General features: G+C 34.2%; 1 protein-coding gene across 7 annotated transcripts in view; it reads left to right on the top strand.

The window, feature by feature from the left end:
- Positions 1-15,855, top strand: part of WDR17 (WD repeat domain 17) — a 56,139-nt gene that overhangs the window by 21,517 nt on the left and 18,767 nt on the right. For all 7 annotated transcript variants that reach the window (XM_086891583.1, XM_086891579.1, XM_086891578.1 and 4 more), the window contains exons 4-15: positions 1,140-1,370; positions 4,290-4,541; positions 5,297-5,419; positions 5,750-5,937; positions 7,195-7,363; positions 9,243-9,334; positions 11,897-11,979; positions 12,869-12,955; positions 13,668-13,832; positions 14,703-14,905; positions 15,047-15,196; positions 15,304-15,434. In XM_086891583.1, coding sequence (XP_086747709.1) covers positions 1,140-1,370; positions 4,290-4,541; positions 5,297-5,419; positions 5,750-5,937; positions 7,195-7,363; positions 9,243-9,334; positions 11,897-11,979; positions 12,869-12,955; positions 13,668-13,832; positions 14,703-14,905; positions 15,047-15,196; positions 15,304-15,434 — 1,874 coding nt within the window. The remainder of the gene's footprint in view (positions 1-1,139; positions 1,371-4,289; positions 4,542-5,296; positions 5,420-5,749; positions 5,938-7,194; positions 7,364-9,242; positions 9,335-11,896; positions 11,980-12,868; positions 12,956-13,667; positions 13,833-14,702; positions 14,906-15,046; positions 15,197-15,303; positions 15,435-15,855) is intronic.

Here is a 15,855-nt window from a genome sequence, read left to right as displayed (position 1 = left end):
TATCTGTATTTCTGTTCTTACAGTCAATCTCATCAGGTGTCCTTGACTCCTGCATTTTCATTCTTGGAAAGTGAGTGCGACCCAAGAACAGTCAAGGATCTCAGGATCTAATAAGCTATTTTGGGACTCCCCATTCTAGTCTCTCCAGAGCATTTAGGGATACCTCTGGAAATCTTTTGCATCTTGTATATCACACAAAAGAAATCCAAAAAATATCCACAGTGATTTAATCTATTGTAAAATAAATATTTTATCAGTTCATGCATGAATATACATGCTGGTACTTATTTTTTAATGCATTACCTTTTTAAAAATCTACTTCAGCCAATGACTACACATGAAAGAAGTGTTGTTACTAATATTTTAATAATTTTAGAAACTAGTTTAAGATACTATGTTTAAGCCTTCTGATTTCACTTTTAGTCCCTTTTACACTGCCATATAAAAGTGTCTAAATACAGGTTTAAGTTTGCAGCTTGAGGAATTTGTCTCACTGTAGTTTATTCCTTCAAGCACACATTATTAACTCATGAGGATGATGAAGGTTGGAGATATTAAGATCAAAATTCTTAAACTGCCTACAATTAGGTATTAGACAACTGAATTAAAACTGTCATGTATTCAGAAGGAAGCTAGCAAGAGTTTCCTTTTATTACAGAGCTAGCTTTCAAATTTTGTCACAAATATCTACTTCTGTTAGATTTATCTCTAAATTTCATTGTATGAAAAATGCATTTTGAAATTCTCAGTATTTTATTATCTTAGTAACAAATAACTTACAGTAAAACAGTAGTGAATGAAATTCTGAATGAATGAAAGTATTGTTTGCAGGATCAGGCTTATCCTCTTTCAAATGTGTGATTGTGTTTGGCTCTGATGAAGTGTAGATATTATGAAATACGGCTCATTAAAGTAGCATAAATGTAATTTGGGAAATAGTTTTACTTTCTGCCAATGGAAATCTGTAGTTCACTCTTACTCCATAAGATGTTCACACAGTTCTCTAAATTTCAATCTAGCAATTTTTATGTAGAACAATTATTTGTATTGTTTTTCAAGACAATTGCTGATACTGGGTCAAGGAATACTACACTGGATTTCGTATCCTGGTTCTTACAAGGTTTACCTGTATGTTTCAGGAATTCCTGCGTCCCTTGGCTGGTGCTGGAATGCAGGTGATGCAGTAGCATTTGTGTCCCACAGGGGTCCACTGTACATTTGGACCATCTCAGGACCTGACAGCGGAGTAACTGTGCATAGAGAAGCACATAGTTTCTTGTCAGATATCAGTCTGTTTAGATGGCATCCAAAGAAAAAAGGAAAGGTGGTATTTGGACATACTGATGGAAGCCTATCTATTTTTCAACCAGGTAAAACCCATATAGCAAAATATTTAGTTTTATATATGTATCTCTTGTTTCTCCATATGCATGTAATTCTGCACAATTTGTTCTTGATTCATAATACTCCTATTCCTTCCCTATCACAAAAATATGTTTTCTTAAATAAAGAATTCAGAGCATTTTCTTTATGTCTCCTCCCTTTTTGTGACCAAGATAGGACTGCAATTTTTTGACAACTTCAATAAACACTTTTTTTCTGAGAATGGTAACAGCCACCATCTTCTACTGAACTATATTTTCCTGTAAGTTTATTCTTCTGAATGGAAAGAATTGAGTCTTTTTTTTTTTAGCTTTCCTACTTTTGCATTTGTTCTGGAGACCTCTTTTTCATGTTCTATAATCCTCTGCAATTTTATAGGTAGAATCTCAAGTCACAATATTATCTTCATGGTTCTGTTCTGTCAAAGGATAGATGGGAAAATATTTACCTCTTTTTGTCTGAAATCCACCACACACATTTGTGCATACTTTATAAATTGTCTAGTTCTCTGCTAAGAAGATGTCATGTTGATAAGCTCATTTGAACATAAAATTTCACTTGTTTTCATAGTTTTCTTCAAAGGCAGGTATCTGTATTAGGTCGACTATTTAAATTTTTTCCTGACCGCTTCTTCTTTCTTGAATAAAAATTGATTTTCAACTTTGTGAGAAAAGCTGTTCTTTAAATAATGTGCTAATTTTACATAGTTTCCATGTGCCATGTTGTTTCCGTGTTTGTTTCCTTCAGTTCACTCTACTAAGTTGTCACACAGGATGTCACAGAGAAAAGATTGCCTTGCCTCTGTAGTGCTGGCTGAATTAACACTGGCGTTGGGAAAAGGAAATAAATTTTAATATGATAATATCTAGGTATTTATCAGACTGAGACTTTTCATGAAGTCTGTCTAGAATAATTTGAATATGAAAACAGAAATAATAAGAAAAATATTTAAAATATCAAAATTATGTTCTGCAAATGAAAATATAATAAAGGCTAAAAAAATCTAGTCAGTGGCAGTTTTGTACGTACCACAGTTCAAGTTGCAGTAAAAAAATTGTTTAAGGAAAATTATCCATTACTTTTGGGGATAAAACTATTTTCATCAACTCAGAATTTAGATTAGATTATCACATGAATGCTGCCTTTCTCTATATTTAGGATAGTTTTCTTTATTATTGTAATATTAGACATCTTTATTAAAATAATTTTAAAATTAAAACAAAAAAATACAAGTTGTGTCCTGTTCTCAGCATAAGATTCTTCATTTCCAACAGAGAAATAAAATTTGAAATTTTATATGCAGCTGGGTGAAAATTTTCTGCATAAGTAGTAGACTACACAATTTTTTTTTCACTGTTGTTATCTACTTAGTTTTTTCTCCTGTGGCTGTATTTTCTTTTTTATTTATTCTAGACTATGCATTAATGCATCAGAACATTTAGTGTAAAGAAAATATACACAAGAATATAAGATACATACCAAATTTTTAGGGAGATTCAATGCAGTCATATAGAGCCAAATATTTTCCCTTGCATTTGTTCTCAAAATAAGCACAGCTGACTTATATGACCTGTGACTCAGTTGCATGATTCATACTATTCATGTCTTCTTTTAACAGAAAACAAAATTTAACAGTTGGGTTTTCATGAGGTTTGCCTGCCTTTTTTTTTTTTTTTAAACACTAGTAAAACTGAATGGCTGCTAGATACATAAAGTCTAGCACTCTCCCACCAGGTGGTTGGGGCTGAAGTGTTTGAATATGGATGGCTTCAGTCACGTTTTGCTTTTAGTCCTTGTCTAACTAACTGAAAAATAACAGTTCTGCTTGGTTGTCTTTTTTTTTCCATTTCAGTGTTGATTTGCAGTAAAACAAAAAGGTGAGCTGTGATGTAAGCAGGGGACATTGTTTAAAAAAGTGGGAGTTCTCAAGTTTTTGGCAAATGAAAGCAATTATCATAGTTCTGCTGTTATTTTCAATGCTTCAGAAGAGTGAAAAAAGCAAAAAGGAATTGAAAAATTGGTTTATGCTGTTAATTGTTGTGCAGTCTTAAATTATTTCTCCCATTTCTGGCACCTGATTTTATAAAGTTGCCCTAGATGTAACGTGTATGAACCAGTACTAAAATTGAAAATTAGATAGAAGCTGAATAATGGAAAGTATCAATTCCTTATTTCTAGAAAAGCAGTAAATTTTTAAATTATTTTTCTTTATATCACAACTTCAAAAATAAAGATCTATTTCATTTTGAGTGTACACTGTCTTATAAAACTTAGATTCACCTCTGTAAAAAATAAAAAGTAGAAGATAAATATGATATTAAGAAAAATGTGGGTGCTGATAATATGGATCATGAAATGAAATATGTCATCTTTTTTGTAGGTGTCAGACTAGATACTTCTTGGTCGATTTTGAATACAGAATCTATAAGCACTTAGTAGCTGCAAACATAGTTTTAAAGAAGAAAAAAAGTCTAAAGGCAGTTGTTCATAAAAAGCCTTTACTGCCACAGGGTTTTTCTGGTTCATATTGCCTTTATTTTGTGTGTATTTGCTGTGGTGTCCAGATTTACTTACACTCAAATGACTTGTATTTTATGCTGTGCTGCAGATATTTACTCACAAAAATTCTTAGAACAATGTACATGTTCTGGCATACTTTCCTTTCCTATAAAATTATATTTATAAAGCAGCCAGCCTGTAAACATAAATTCGAATCTGATTGAAAAAGAAATACTCTAAGTCAAATATTGCAAAGATAGCTTCATCAATTTCACTGCTGCAAACAATAGAGCAGGCTAGTGAAAATTTCAGGGAGAGAGGAAAATAATGTTTGCCAGCCTTGTAACTATTGAAAGGATATATCTGATTTATTTTTTAAATAACTTGTTTTCTTGTGCACTTTAAAGGTTCTAAAAACCAGAAACATGTCTTAAGACCGGAGTCTCTTGAAGGAACAGATGAAGAGGACCCAGTTACAGCTCTGGAGTGGGACCCCTTGTCAACTGATTACCTTCTTGTTGCTAATTTACATAATGGCATTCGACTAGTTGATTCTGAATCTCTGGCCTGTATCACAACTTTTAGTTTTCCCAGTGCAGCAGCATCTGTTCAGTGTTTAGCCTGGGTTTCTAGTGCACCTGGAATGTTTATAACTGGAGGTAAGGCTTTTATTTCCTGATTTATACAAAGATAAATACAGCACCGAGTCTTCAAAATTGACACTCCAAGTTAGATTTTTCTGGTTTTATAATATTTTTGCAAGTAGAAGCATACATGAATTGTACAAAAAAAAAAGACCATAACAAAAAAATGGAAAATAATAAAACTACACTTGGCAGTTTTTACATGTTTTAAAGATTTTTGCTACATAAATATATTACTTTGTACAATTTTTTTGTGCTAAATAATATTTTCCTCATGCACCCTTTAGCAAAAAAAACATATTCCTTTTGGAGTAGGAATAAAAAGGCATTGTACTAATTGATGCCACTTCAAAGATTAAAAAAATTAAAAGAAGAGAAGAATCTATTTCCTTCCTCTTTTCTACACCATAGACATTACAGCTCAGGTTGAACTAATGAATAAGGAAACTAAGACCGGCAAAATATCTTATAATGAGAGAGGTTCCATAGAATTACTCTGTGTTTAAATAGCTAATGCTTATAATGTTTATTGTTAATAGTGATATGGCCACAGTGGTGAATGGAAAATAAATAGGATGCCATGGATGTTACACTAGATGATCTCCAGAGGTCCCCTCTATCCCTAACTATTCTGTAATTCTATGGAGTTGACAGTGCCTGCTTATAAAATTATTCTTAGGACTTGAAGTTTAATTCACTGCTGTAATTTTGTATAAATCAGTCCTCAAACCACGTATCTCTGTGTCTTGTTTTGTTTTTTTAAACCTCAGATTCTCAGGTTGGTGTGTTACGTGTTTGGAATGTTTCACGTACAACACCTATAGATAATTTTAAATTGAAGCAAACTGGTTTCCATGGCTTGCATGTGCTAACTTCTCCTCCAAAGAAAAAGTGTAAGTGTAATTTTGATTGTTATTCATTGCAATGGTTGCAACTTAAGAAAATCTTATTTATGAGTCTTGTTATGTCCAGATCAATCTCTGTAGGGTTGGTCAGCTATTTAGTTCTTAATTACAGTGCCTTCTGCTGCTACTGGATTAGACAAATACATAAAGGATCAAGTACTTTTTAAGGTCCTTCTTTAGTAGACCAGGCTTCATAAGAAATTCTCCATTTCTTTTGATTTAAAACTCATTAGAATACAAAAATTTTACTCTTTAGAATTTTAATTATTGAAATAAGAAATAATCTTCTCTCTTTGTCTTTTGCTTTATATTGTTTAGCATGTTCATCACAGTATCCTACTAAAAATCACCATATATCTTCAACAAGTGAGGCTGTTCCTCCTCCAACTTTAACCCAAAACCAAGCATTTTCGCTTCCTCCTGGTCATACCGTCTGTTGCTTCATGGATGGTGGAGTGGGGCTTTATGACATGGGAGCCAAAAAGTGGGATTTCCTTAGAGAGTTGGTATGGTTCATCTCTGTCTTTGAATAGAGAGTTTATTTGGCTAATGCACTTCTAACAGCAAAAAACTGGAGAATGAAGTTTTTGTAGTACTGTAAAGCAGTTTCTATTGTTAAAGAGTCTAAATTTCTAGGAAACAAAATGACAGTTCTGAAGTTTAAAGCAATCTTTTATTGGAAATTACTGAATTTTGTTGAAAGTATCCTGATGGTTTGTTTTAAACCAGAAATAACGATTTAAGGACTTGTTTTTTGTTTGTTTATTTTTTTTAACTGAAATTTTAGTTTAATGGCTTTTCAGAATTTTTTTCTAGTGGGCTTTCTATAATTCAGAATAAAAGTTTGAATCAAATCAGAGAGCTATATGATGAATGCACTCAGTTTAACATTACAAAGACTAAATTATTAAATTTTCTTTGAAGCTGAAATTCAGAAATGGGTTTAACACAGATTACCCTACTCTTCACTAGACTTTTGGTTATTGAGGTTCTTAAAGATATTTCTCTTTTACTCTTTCCAAGTTCCCTTTTCACTGAAAAAAACCCAAACAAATAAAATCCAAATAATTTTCAGCTGTACTCCTACATGCATTTGAATAGAGGCTGCTGGTTTGTTTTCTCTTTCCATTTTCATTAGATTTGGTCCTGTAAAGCAACTGAGGTTGGAAAAAATTCTTACATAATACCTGTGTTTCATATATTTGAGGACTTAAATTCTACAAATGCATGTCTTTGGAAACAACCAATTGATACTTGAAATCTCTAATGGATTGAAGTTTAAACTGTAATAGAGCTTAGTCTGTATCTAGAAACACAGACTATTCCGTGGGGTAGTAGACAACTTGTAGAACATGTTCGACATACAGAGCATTATTTTTTCAGTCTTTTTACCAAAAGTGAAAAACTGTTTCTGTTTTAAAAAATTTAAATTTGGTGGGGTTTTTTGCTTAGTTTTTTTAATGCAATTTTTTAGCAACATAGTCCCAACAGAAAATGCTAATAAGTTCCTGGCATTGCATACTCTGTGGTTTCAGGAACTAATTTTTCTGGTTTTAATAATAATCTATGAAAGAGCATGTTATAGTCCAGGTTATTTTTTGCCTTTTAATTTGACTGATAAGCCTAAATATAAAGGAGTTTTGGAACTCTTAATTGACCTGACATGTAAATGAAATACAATGTATTTTAGAGTTTGATCTAGAGTTTGACTTATGAAAAAATCAAATGTAATAAAAATGGATTAAATATTTGTTTCATTTAAGGGACATGTTGAGACCATCTTTGATTGCAAATTCAAACCTGATAACCCTGATCTTCTTGCTACAGCTTCATTTGATGGCACAATAAAAGTTTGGGACATAAATACTTTATCAGCGGTTTATACATCTCCTGGTAATGAGGGGGTTATTTATTCCATTTCTTGGGCCCCAGGTAAGAATATCCTGCTGTATGTCTAAATGTTCTTTGAATTAGCATTGACTGCAGAATTTGTGATATAAAAGTATTAGTTTTATATAGAAAGGCATCTTACAAAGTTTAAACAAAACTTAATTACCTGTGAAACCAGCAGAATTCAATGCTTCAGACCTTGCTGAAGCTTACCCTTCTGAGTAATGCTCCCAGTATTTCATTCTCAGAATGGAGGGAGGAAGATCTCTGGGACATTTCTAACATGGCACTGCGCAGATGACATAATGTTGTGCTTTGCATGAGAAGCAGTAGCTTGAAGGAATTCAGATTATATTTTGTGATTAAATAGTGGAACATGTGTATTTAGCTGTTTTTCTTCCTTCTTTGTGTAGGAGTCTAATCACTAAAGAATTCTAACCTTATTAGAATAGGAGGTGTCTTTTCTGCAAAGCATTACTTTTTCTTAGACAAATCAGTGGAGGCACTGGGAAATTTTGTTTTCCAAACTGTTCTGTAACCCTCTTTGGTGTACCTAAAAATACACTTTTGACAGTTGTCAATAGTTGACAGTAGATTGTCTTCCTTTTTGTGTTTCATTTCTTTGGACAGCAGATGTATTTTTTAAAAAAATCTAAATAATTCATTTCTCTGTTCTCACCTGCACTTTTAAAGTCTTAAGAAATAATAACTGACAGGAAAAAAAATTGTGGTGGGAAGCTTAATGTGGTCTGCATATGTGAAATAATTTTGCACTTTTTCCTTTCAGAGAGTCTCTTGCATCTTACACCTCTTCACAAATAATTTGTCTTGCTATATGGAAATACAGTGCTTATGCTTGTTTGTTTAGTTTTGAGGTTTAAATTTAATTTGTAGTTGTATCTCATGTTGAATGAATAGTTTGCTGCAGGAGGGGTGTGGGCTTGTTGCTTTTGCTTTTATTTTTTTTTACAAAAAAGTAAATTGGAAGAACATGCTTCAGCTTTGTTCCTTATGACCGTGTCCCTCCTAGCCAGAACTTTTGGTGCTTCTTTCCCCTTACTCCCAGAGAGTTCCTATCTGCCTTGCACTTTGTTCCTGATATATAATCTAATGCATGCCACCATTTGTTTGGTCTCAGAGGACTTTTGCAAAGGCTGATTACTCCTTTTTTCTTCCCCATCATTCTCCTACCTATTCCCATTTTATGTATTTTCCTTGCTATAGACTCCTCCTTCATAGATTGTCTTTTCTGCTTCTGAAGCTTGGAATAAAATAACAGTCAAAACTTTCCTATAAATCTGATATTTATGAAAAGCATAGCTATATTGGGAGAGTCACTGTGGTGAGGAGAATTTGGTGGTTTTTGGATTAGACTTGAATTTTCAAGTTCTCACTGTGGAGTTTTGTACTTAGATTATCCACCCTGAAGAGTGTAGTTACAGATTCAATTACATTATTGATGGTCTTAGGTGCAGCAGTGGTGAAAGATTAAGAAAACAAAATAGTGTTAGATGTTCTCTCTCATTTTTATGATTTGTCTTTATACATAGGGAACTTTAAAGGAAAATGGTCTAGTTGCAACATTAAGGTTACCTTTCTTTCAGTTTGAGTCGTATGCATCATGATTAACTTTTTTCACGCGAGACTTTTAGGAGGTATTAAGATACTTTTTACACCAATACAATTTTTCTTTGACCATTCCTCAAAACAGGAATGTAGAAAAACAGGTCAGGCTTTCACTGAAATTGATGTTTGTGACTTAATAGCAAATGCTGGCCTTAAACTATGAAAAACTCATGTTCGTGTACCATTGATGTCTTCTGTTCATATTACATTTTTTTCAATTTAAAGTAGAACCACTGTCAAACAATATTATGATTTTAAAATTATTGTAATAATTTAAAAACATCTTTCTTTAAAGGAAATCTGAACTGCATAGCGGGTGGAACATCCAGAAATGGTGGCTTTATCTGGGATGTTCGAAAAGGCAAAATGATAACCAGATTCAGTGAGGTAAGATGAGATTACTTCTTTTTTTGTCTATATTAAGTGGAAGTTAGTCATTCCCTTTAGTGTCCATAAATAGAGATGGCCAAAGTACATGTGTTTATAAAAGATGCTGTAGTATAAAAATCTATGGAGTTATATGGATGCCAGTTTGCACATGTGGCAGAAGTATTTTTACTTCCCCTGGAAGACTGGATTTGTAATATGAGAGTGGTGAAGCACCAGATGGACTCCATTATCTTAAAATTGGTCATGTAGGGACACATGGCAAAAGCATAGCTGATTCCTTCTTAATTGTGTAAATATATATGGACATACAGACTCAGCATCAAAATGAAAACTGTGTTCTGTATTTTCAAACATAAGGGCCAGAAAAAACTTTCAGTACCTGTAGTCTAAATCTATAAAGCTCCATTTTGCAGCACACTAAGCAGTATGACTCATTTAATGGCTTGCCTTGTATTACCTGAAATTTATCCAGGCATTTTTAAGTCCTGAAATAGTAGCATAATTTTTATTGGTAGAAGGAGTTGTGTAATATTATGCTGTCGTATTTTACACTATTTTGTGTATTCTTAGTATATAGCTGTGATCTTCAGATTATACAGACATAATCATTTAAGTGTAGGATCTGCATCAATGTATAAGGGATGCTCTTTAAGAAAAGAGGTGGGGCAGTGAAAAGAGGCACGAGCAGAAAACAAGTATACCTACCTTCAGGAGTTCTGGGTTTCCAATACTGATATTTGCATTTGTACTGCTAAATATCTTTTCTGTAAAACTGGTCCTGATACACATCCCAATTAAATTTTCTCATAGCACAATTTTTCATGCCCGCTAACTTCATTATTCCAAGTAACTAACCTTTATTCAGAATCACTGAATGGTTAAGGTTGGAAGGCACCATAGGTAGTTATCTGGTCCAACCTCCCTGTTCAAGCAGGGTCATCCTAGAACACTATGCAAAGGATTGCATCCAGATGGTTCTGGAATGTCTCAAGAGAGGGAGATTCTCCAGCCTCTCAGGACGATCTGTTCCAGTGCTTGGTCACTTACACAGTAGAGAAGTTCTTCCTCATGTTTGGGTGGAACTTCCTGTGCATCAGTTTCTGCCATTGCCTCTTGTCCTGCTCAGCACCACTGAGCAGAGCCATTCTCTTGCCACCCTCCCTTCAGATACTGACAGACATTGATGATCACCCCTCAGTTGTCCCTTCTCAAGATTGAATAGGCCCAGCTCTCTCAGCCTTGTAAGAGAAATAATTTTTGTTGCTCCCCTAATGGGCCCTCTCCACAAGCTCTCTTGTCCTGAGGAGCCCAGGATTGGACACAGCATCCCAGATGTAGCCTCAGTAAGACTGAGTAGAGGGGCAAGATCACATTCCTTGACCTGCTGGAATCCCCTTCCTAATACACCCCAGGATGTCATTGGCCTCTTGGCCACAAGTCACATTCCTGACTCATGGACAGCTTGGTGTCTACCAGAACCCCCAGGTCCTTCTCCACAGAGCTGCTTTCCAGCAGATCAGCCCCAGCCTGTCTGGTGCCTGTGGTTATTCCCTCCACAGATACAGGACCCTTTGCAGTTGCCTTTGTTGAATTTTCTGTCTTTCCTAAACAGCGTGTAGCTTTTTGTGGCAACATTCCAGTCAAGTGAGCTATCCCACTATGTCTCTGTAATCACAGTGCGGTGATCTGTGACTGCGCACAGATCTCTAGTTCATCCAGTTTGTTCCCCATACTGCATGTGTTGGAGTACAGGCACTTTATAGAAGTATTTGATTGTGTCCACATCCCAGTGGAGATGCAAAGGGATGTCCCATAGTCCTGCCTAGTGATTAAGTCTTTGGCTGCTTGTGCTTGCTCTAGGTACTGCCTCTTGAACCTCCTTATGCTACTGGAGTGGTTTCTATTGTTCTCTCCTTCCCTACACATTCTATCTGGCAAGCCTGGCCCTGGCCTTTTTCCAAACTTGTTTAAAGCTCTCACAATCTGCCCTAAAAACTCCTGAACTGAGATCCTTTTTCTCCTTTGAGATAGTTGGGCCCCATTTGTTGCCCACAGGCTTGGTGTTGTATAAACTGATCTGTGATCAAAACCTCCAAAATTGTGCAGGTAACACCAGTATGAAATCTAATTATTCATCTGCATGATCTTCCTGTTTCTTGCTACATCATTCCCTGAAACAGGCAGGACAGAAGAGAACACAACTTGTGCTTCACTTCCCTTGAACAGGTCCCTCTGATTGTCCACACTATTCTTTATTTAAGCTTCAGGTTTATATAGTTATGGATTGCTTATTCTTCAGCTTGACCTGGTTTTGTCTCTTGGATCTTGGAGGCTATAGAAGTTTTACTACCTATCTCCATAGTCCCAATGTTTTGGACTTGGATTCTCAAACATCCAGCTTATATTAGGTACTCATTATTATGTGGTTTTATACAGTATACTGTACTGTGAGAAAAGGGCTGAAGCCAATAGGAGAATAAAGTAAAAAAGATGAGTCAATAGATGAGAGAAAAAGGGGTGAATTATTTCTTATTGATAGGTATTTTGCATTTTTTGAAGCATGGAAAGAATGGAATCTTCTGCATTGCCTGGAGTCATAAAGATTCCAAAAGAATAGCAACCTGCAGCAGTGATGGATTTTGGTGAGTGTTATTGGAAGAAAAAAAATTGCTAAATGCACTTCTCAAGTCCATAAATTTTGATAATATTCTCAGTAATTAATTTTAAAACTTTTCTTACTGGAAGAAACTTATATTAGTCTTCTGTATTTGTTAGGGTATGTTTTTCATGATTTTAAGAAAAAAATAAAGATAATATCTTCAAAAGGAATAGTGTCTAAGACACACTGATAGTGAAATTAAATATTGATTTTTATTTGGACAAGAATATCCTTCTAGGTTTCTTATCTGTAGAAGACACTTTTCAAAAGCCATCCAACTTTATTTGTGTTAATTTTTAATATTTTTTTAGTTTGTTGTTTCAAGGACTAAAAAGTACTATTTTAGAATAAAATAACTACAAGTGCACTATCATAGGAGTATAATACCTCATTTCTAAAAACTCATGAATGTCCATTGAAACCAATTTTGCATATACTGTGTTTCAGTACATTTTAAAAATCCTTCTTCATTTGTTTCCTCTGCTACCTGTGTCATTCCAGCTCAAACATAATGGGCAGAAATTTTAGAAAACAATCGACTTTTTTTTAATTCATAAAGATCTAGTTGTACCTTAAAGCAATGACTACAACTTTGATTCTGGGCCATGAGGATCCTTTCAAGAAAGATGTACCACGGTTAACATCTTTAAACCCCTCTGAAGAAACTTAGATTCTGAAGTCAAGTTAGACGTTGTACAGTCGACATGCAGTTAAATGTTGTAATTGAGGGGCTGATATTGTTTGTAACCTTCTCCTATTCTTTGTGTGTATCTTTTTGCTCTCTGGTTTATTTGCACAGAATAAAACTTAATTTTGGATAGCCTACCCAGAATGTATTTTTCTTTATAATATCACATTGTAATTGGTTTCAGTATTATTCGAACCATTGATGGCAATGTTCTTCACAAGTACAAACATCCAGCTGCAGTGTTTGGCTGTGATTGGAGTCAAAACAACAAGTAAGTAAAAATTAACCCAAAGAACTGACAATATTTACTATTTAAATTGATTACCAGTAAAGTAACACAAAGTTATCTAGAATGTGATATTCACTGTGAGAGTAAAACATTGAAATTTTCTGTTCCAAAGTAGGATATACTTACAGCAGCTCTCTCTTCCCAGTAGTATATTTCATTGACTGGCATGAATTTTTTTAACTTTCAAAGGAGGATCGTTTCATATTGATGAGAAAAAAAAAAATATCTAGATGAATATATAATGGGGGGGGGGGGGGGGGAAACAGACATTCAATACCAGGAAAAAGGGGTTTAAATTGGTATCCTTGTAATGACTGCTAAGATGAAGATGTAGCAGACAACTAAATACCTTGTGATTATATGTAAATCTTGTACATAATTCTTAATAATGGCACAAGAGCTTTTTTTCCAAAAAAACATATAGTAATTCAGTTTAATAATAGATGTGTAGTGGGTGCATAGTCAGATGAATTCAAATATATTCATCCATGGCAACTAATGGATTTTATCAGGTTTTTTCTGATTTTTTTTTTTTAATTGAATTATCAATAGCTACATCTTGAAGAGATGAAGGAGAAGCAAAAATTCACTATTTAAAAAAATAATTGCAAATTGCACATCATATTTTTTTTTCAATTTTAAAAAACATTCGTCATCTCTGTGACCAAGGATACTGCTGTTTTTTATTTTGCAGAGATATGATAGCTACTGGTTGTGAGGATAAAAATGTTCGTGTGTATTACTTGGCAACCAGCTCTGATCAGCCACTGAAAGTTTTTACTGGGCATACTGCAAAGGTGTTTCATGTACGGTGGTCTCCTCTCAGAGAAGGAATCCTCTGCAGTGGCTCTGATGATGGGTGAGCTATTAGAAAACTTAAACCTCAAGCAGGACTATTGGACAAACATCTTTGCTTGTAATGGTGTTGTCAATATTTAATAATCTAAATCTCTGCCTTTTCAGATGCAGGTTTTAGCTTTGCTCATAGCTTTATGTAGTATTTGGGCAGCAGAATCATCTAAAATTGTCACAACTGCTGTAGTAGTGCAAGTTTCCAAATGCTTTCCCCAAGAGTAGGGTCAGTGCCTGATACTGTTACTGCAAGGAATAGCACAACGGGGATACCACATGTTTACATTACGTCTGAAGAAACAGGTGCAAGACCTGCTCTTATTTGGTATTTTTCAAAAGTATGCCTAAGTGGAATCTGCAGAGAATTTTAATGAGTGTTGGGTATTTCAGTTTTTTGGTTTGATTCCATTGCTTTTGAGGGAGAGCACATCAGTCTGTGGTAAGTAGGAGGACACATTTTATTATGATTCTAAGCTACTTCCCTGAAAATTATACAAGATACTTTTATAATGGATATTTTGTAAAGTTTGGAGTATTATCTTCTATTGCTTTCCCATTATCATTCATTAGAGGTTTATGCTTGAAGCAAAATCTATTAGTTCATAGTGTAGTGATTCATGACAGGACACAACTTGATAGCAAACTTCTTGACAGTAAAATACATTGAACAGGACCGTGCCTAGAATTGAACCCTGAGGAGCATTGCTGGTGACCAGTTGCCACCCGGATTTACCCCTTTCACTGCAACTCTTTGAGCCCTGATGTGATGCAAATAAATATTCTGATGAATTAGAAGCTTAAATTATTGCTAAAGGAGAGTGATAATTATATTTCAAAGGTGATCTGATGTAGATTGTTCTCTTTTGTCCTGTTTCAGTACCGTTCGGATATGGGATTATACAGAAGATGCTTGTATAAATGTTCTTAGTGGACATACAGCTCCAGTACGGGGACTGATGTGGAATCCTGAAATCCCTTACCTTCTAATATCTGGCAGTTGGGACTATACAATTCGAGTCTGGGACACAAGAGATGGAACATGTTTGGACACAGTTTATGATCATGGTGCAGATGTATATGGTAATATCTTTCAAATTTTGTTTTATTTTATTTCTGTATTGAAATGCATTCTAATATGTTTTGACATATATAAAGTAATTTAATCAAACAGGTTATTAGATAAACTTATTTGACTACATTTTTATATATTCCCTCTACTAGGATTAACGTGTCATCCTAGTCGTCCATTTACCATGGCATCCTGCTCTCGTGATTCCACTGTGAGACTCTGGTCATTGACACCTCTTATAAGCCCTCTACAAATAAATATCATAACAGACAGATGTTGGGATGATATTATTGGCAATACAGGTAAGAAAATTGTATAAAGCATTGTTTTAGTTTTCTTTATGTTAATATTCCTATGCCTTTGGTGGTTGTTTATTTTAATTTCATATATAAATCTTTCTGTGTGTTAGATCGCGCTGTGGAGTCTGGAGCTCCTCCTTTGCTGTGTGGTAAAGTTTCCAGGGATATTAAACAAGAATTGGAAAAATTGTCAGGAAATCCTCAAGGAAAAAAACTAAGATGGTTTTCAGAATTTTTTTCAGTAAGTATTCTGCAAACTTAGGGATGGTGTCAATGTGCATGGCTTTCTTTTCTGAAGTCAATCTCCAAAATAGAGATTTCTTTTTTCTCTACCAATTTTTTTCTCTTTCTTAAAGGGAACTTAGAAAATAGGCAGAAATCAGTTAATTTCTTAACAGGCTGGCATATAAAAATGTCCATGATTGAATTGTTTGTCAGTTGTGAAAAACAAATTTCATTATTTTAGCTTTGCAAAAAGCACACCAGCTTTTTGCAAAGTTAAATTAATGAAATAGTATCATTTTCTATGGGAAAGGTTAATTTGACAGCAATTTGCTACTGAAGAAAATGAAATTATGTGTTTAATCAAACTGCATTAGAGTTTTTAAATCTTTAATTAATCATTTAATTAATCAAAAGAATACCCTTATTACTGATAAAGT

Source organism: Cyanistes caeruleus, chromosome 5, assembly GCF_971803275.1.
Source record: "Cyanistes caeruleus chromosome 5, bCyaCae1.hap1.1, whole genome shotgun sequence".
Taxonomy (NCBI): Eukaryota; Metazoa; Chordata; class Aves; order Passeriformes; family Paridae; genus Cyanistes; species Cyanistes caeruleus.
The sequence above is the reverse complement of the archived record's forward strand: the minus strand, read 5'-3'. Positions and strand labels throughout refer to the sequence as shown.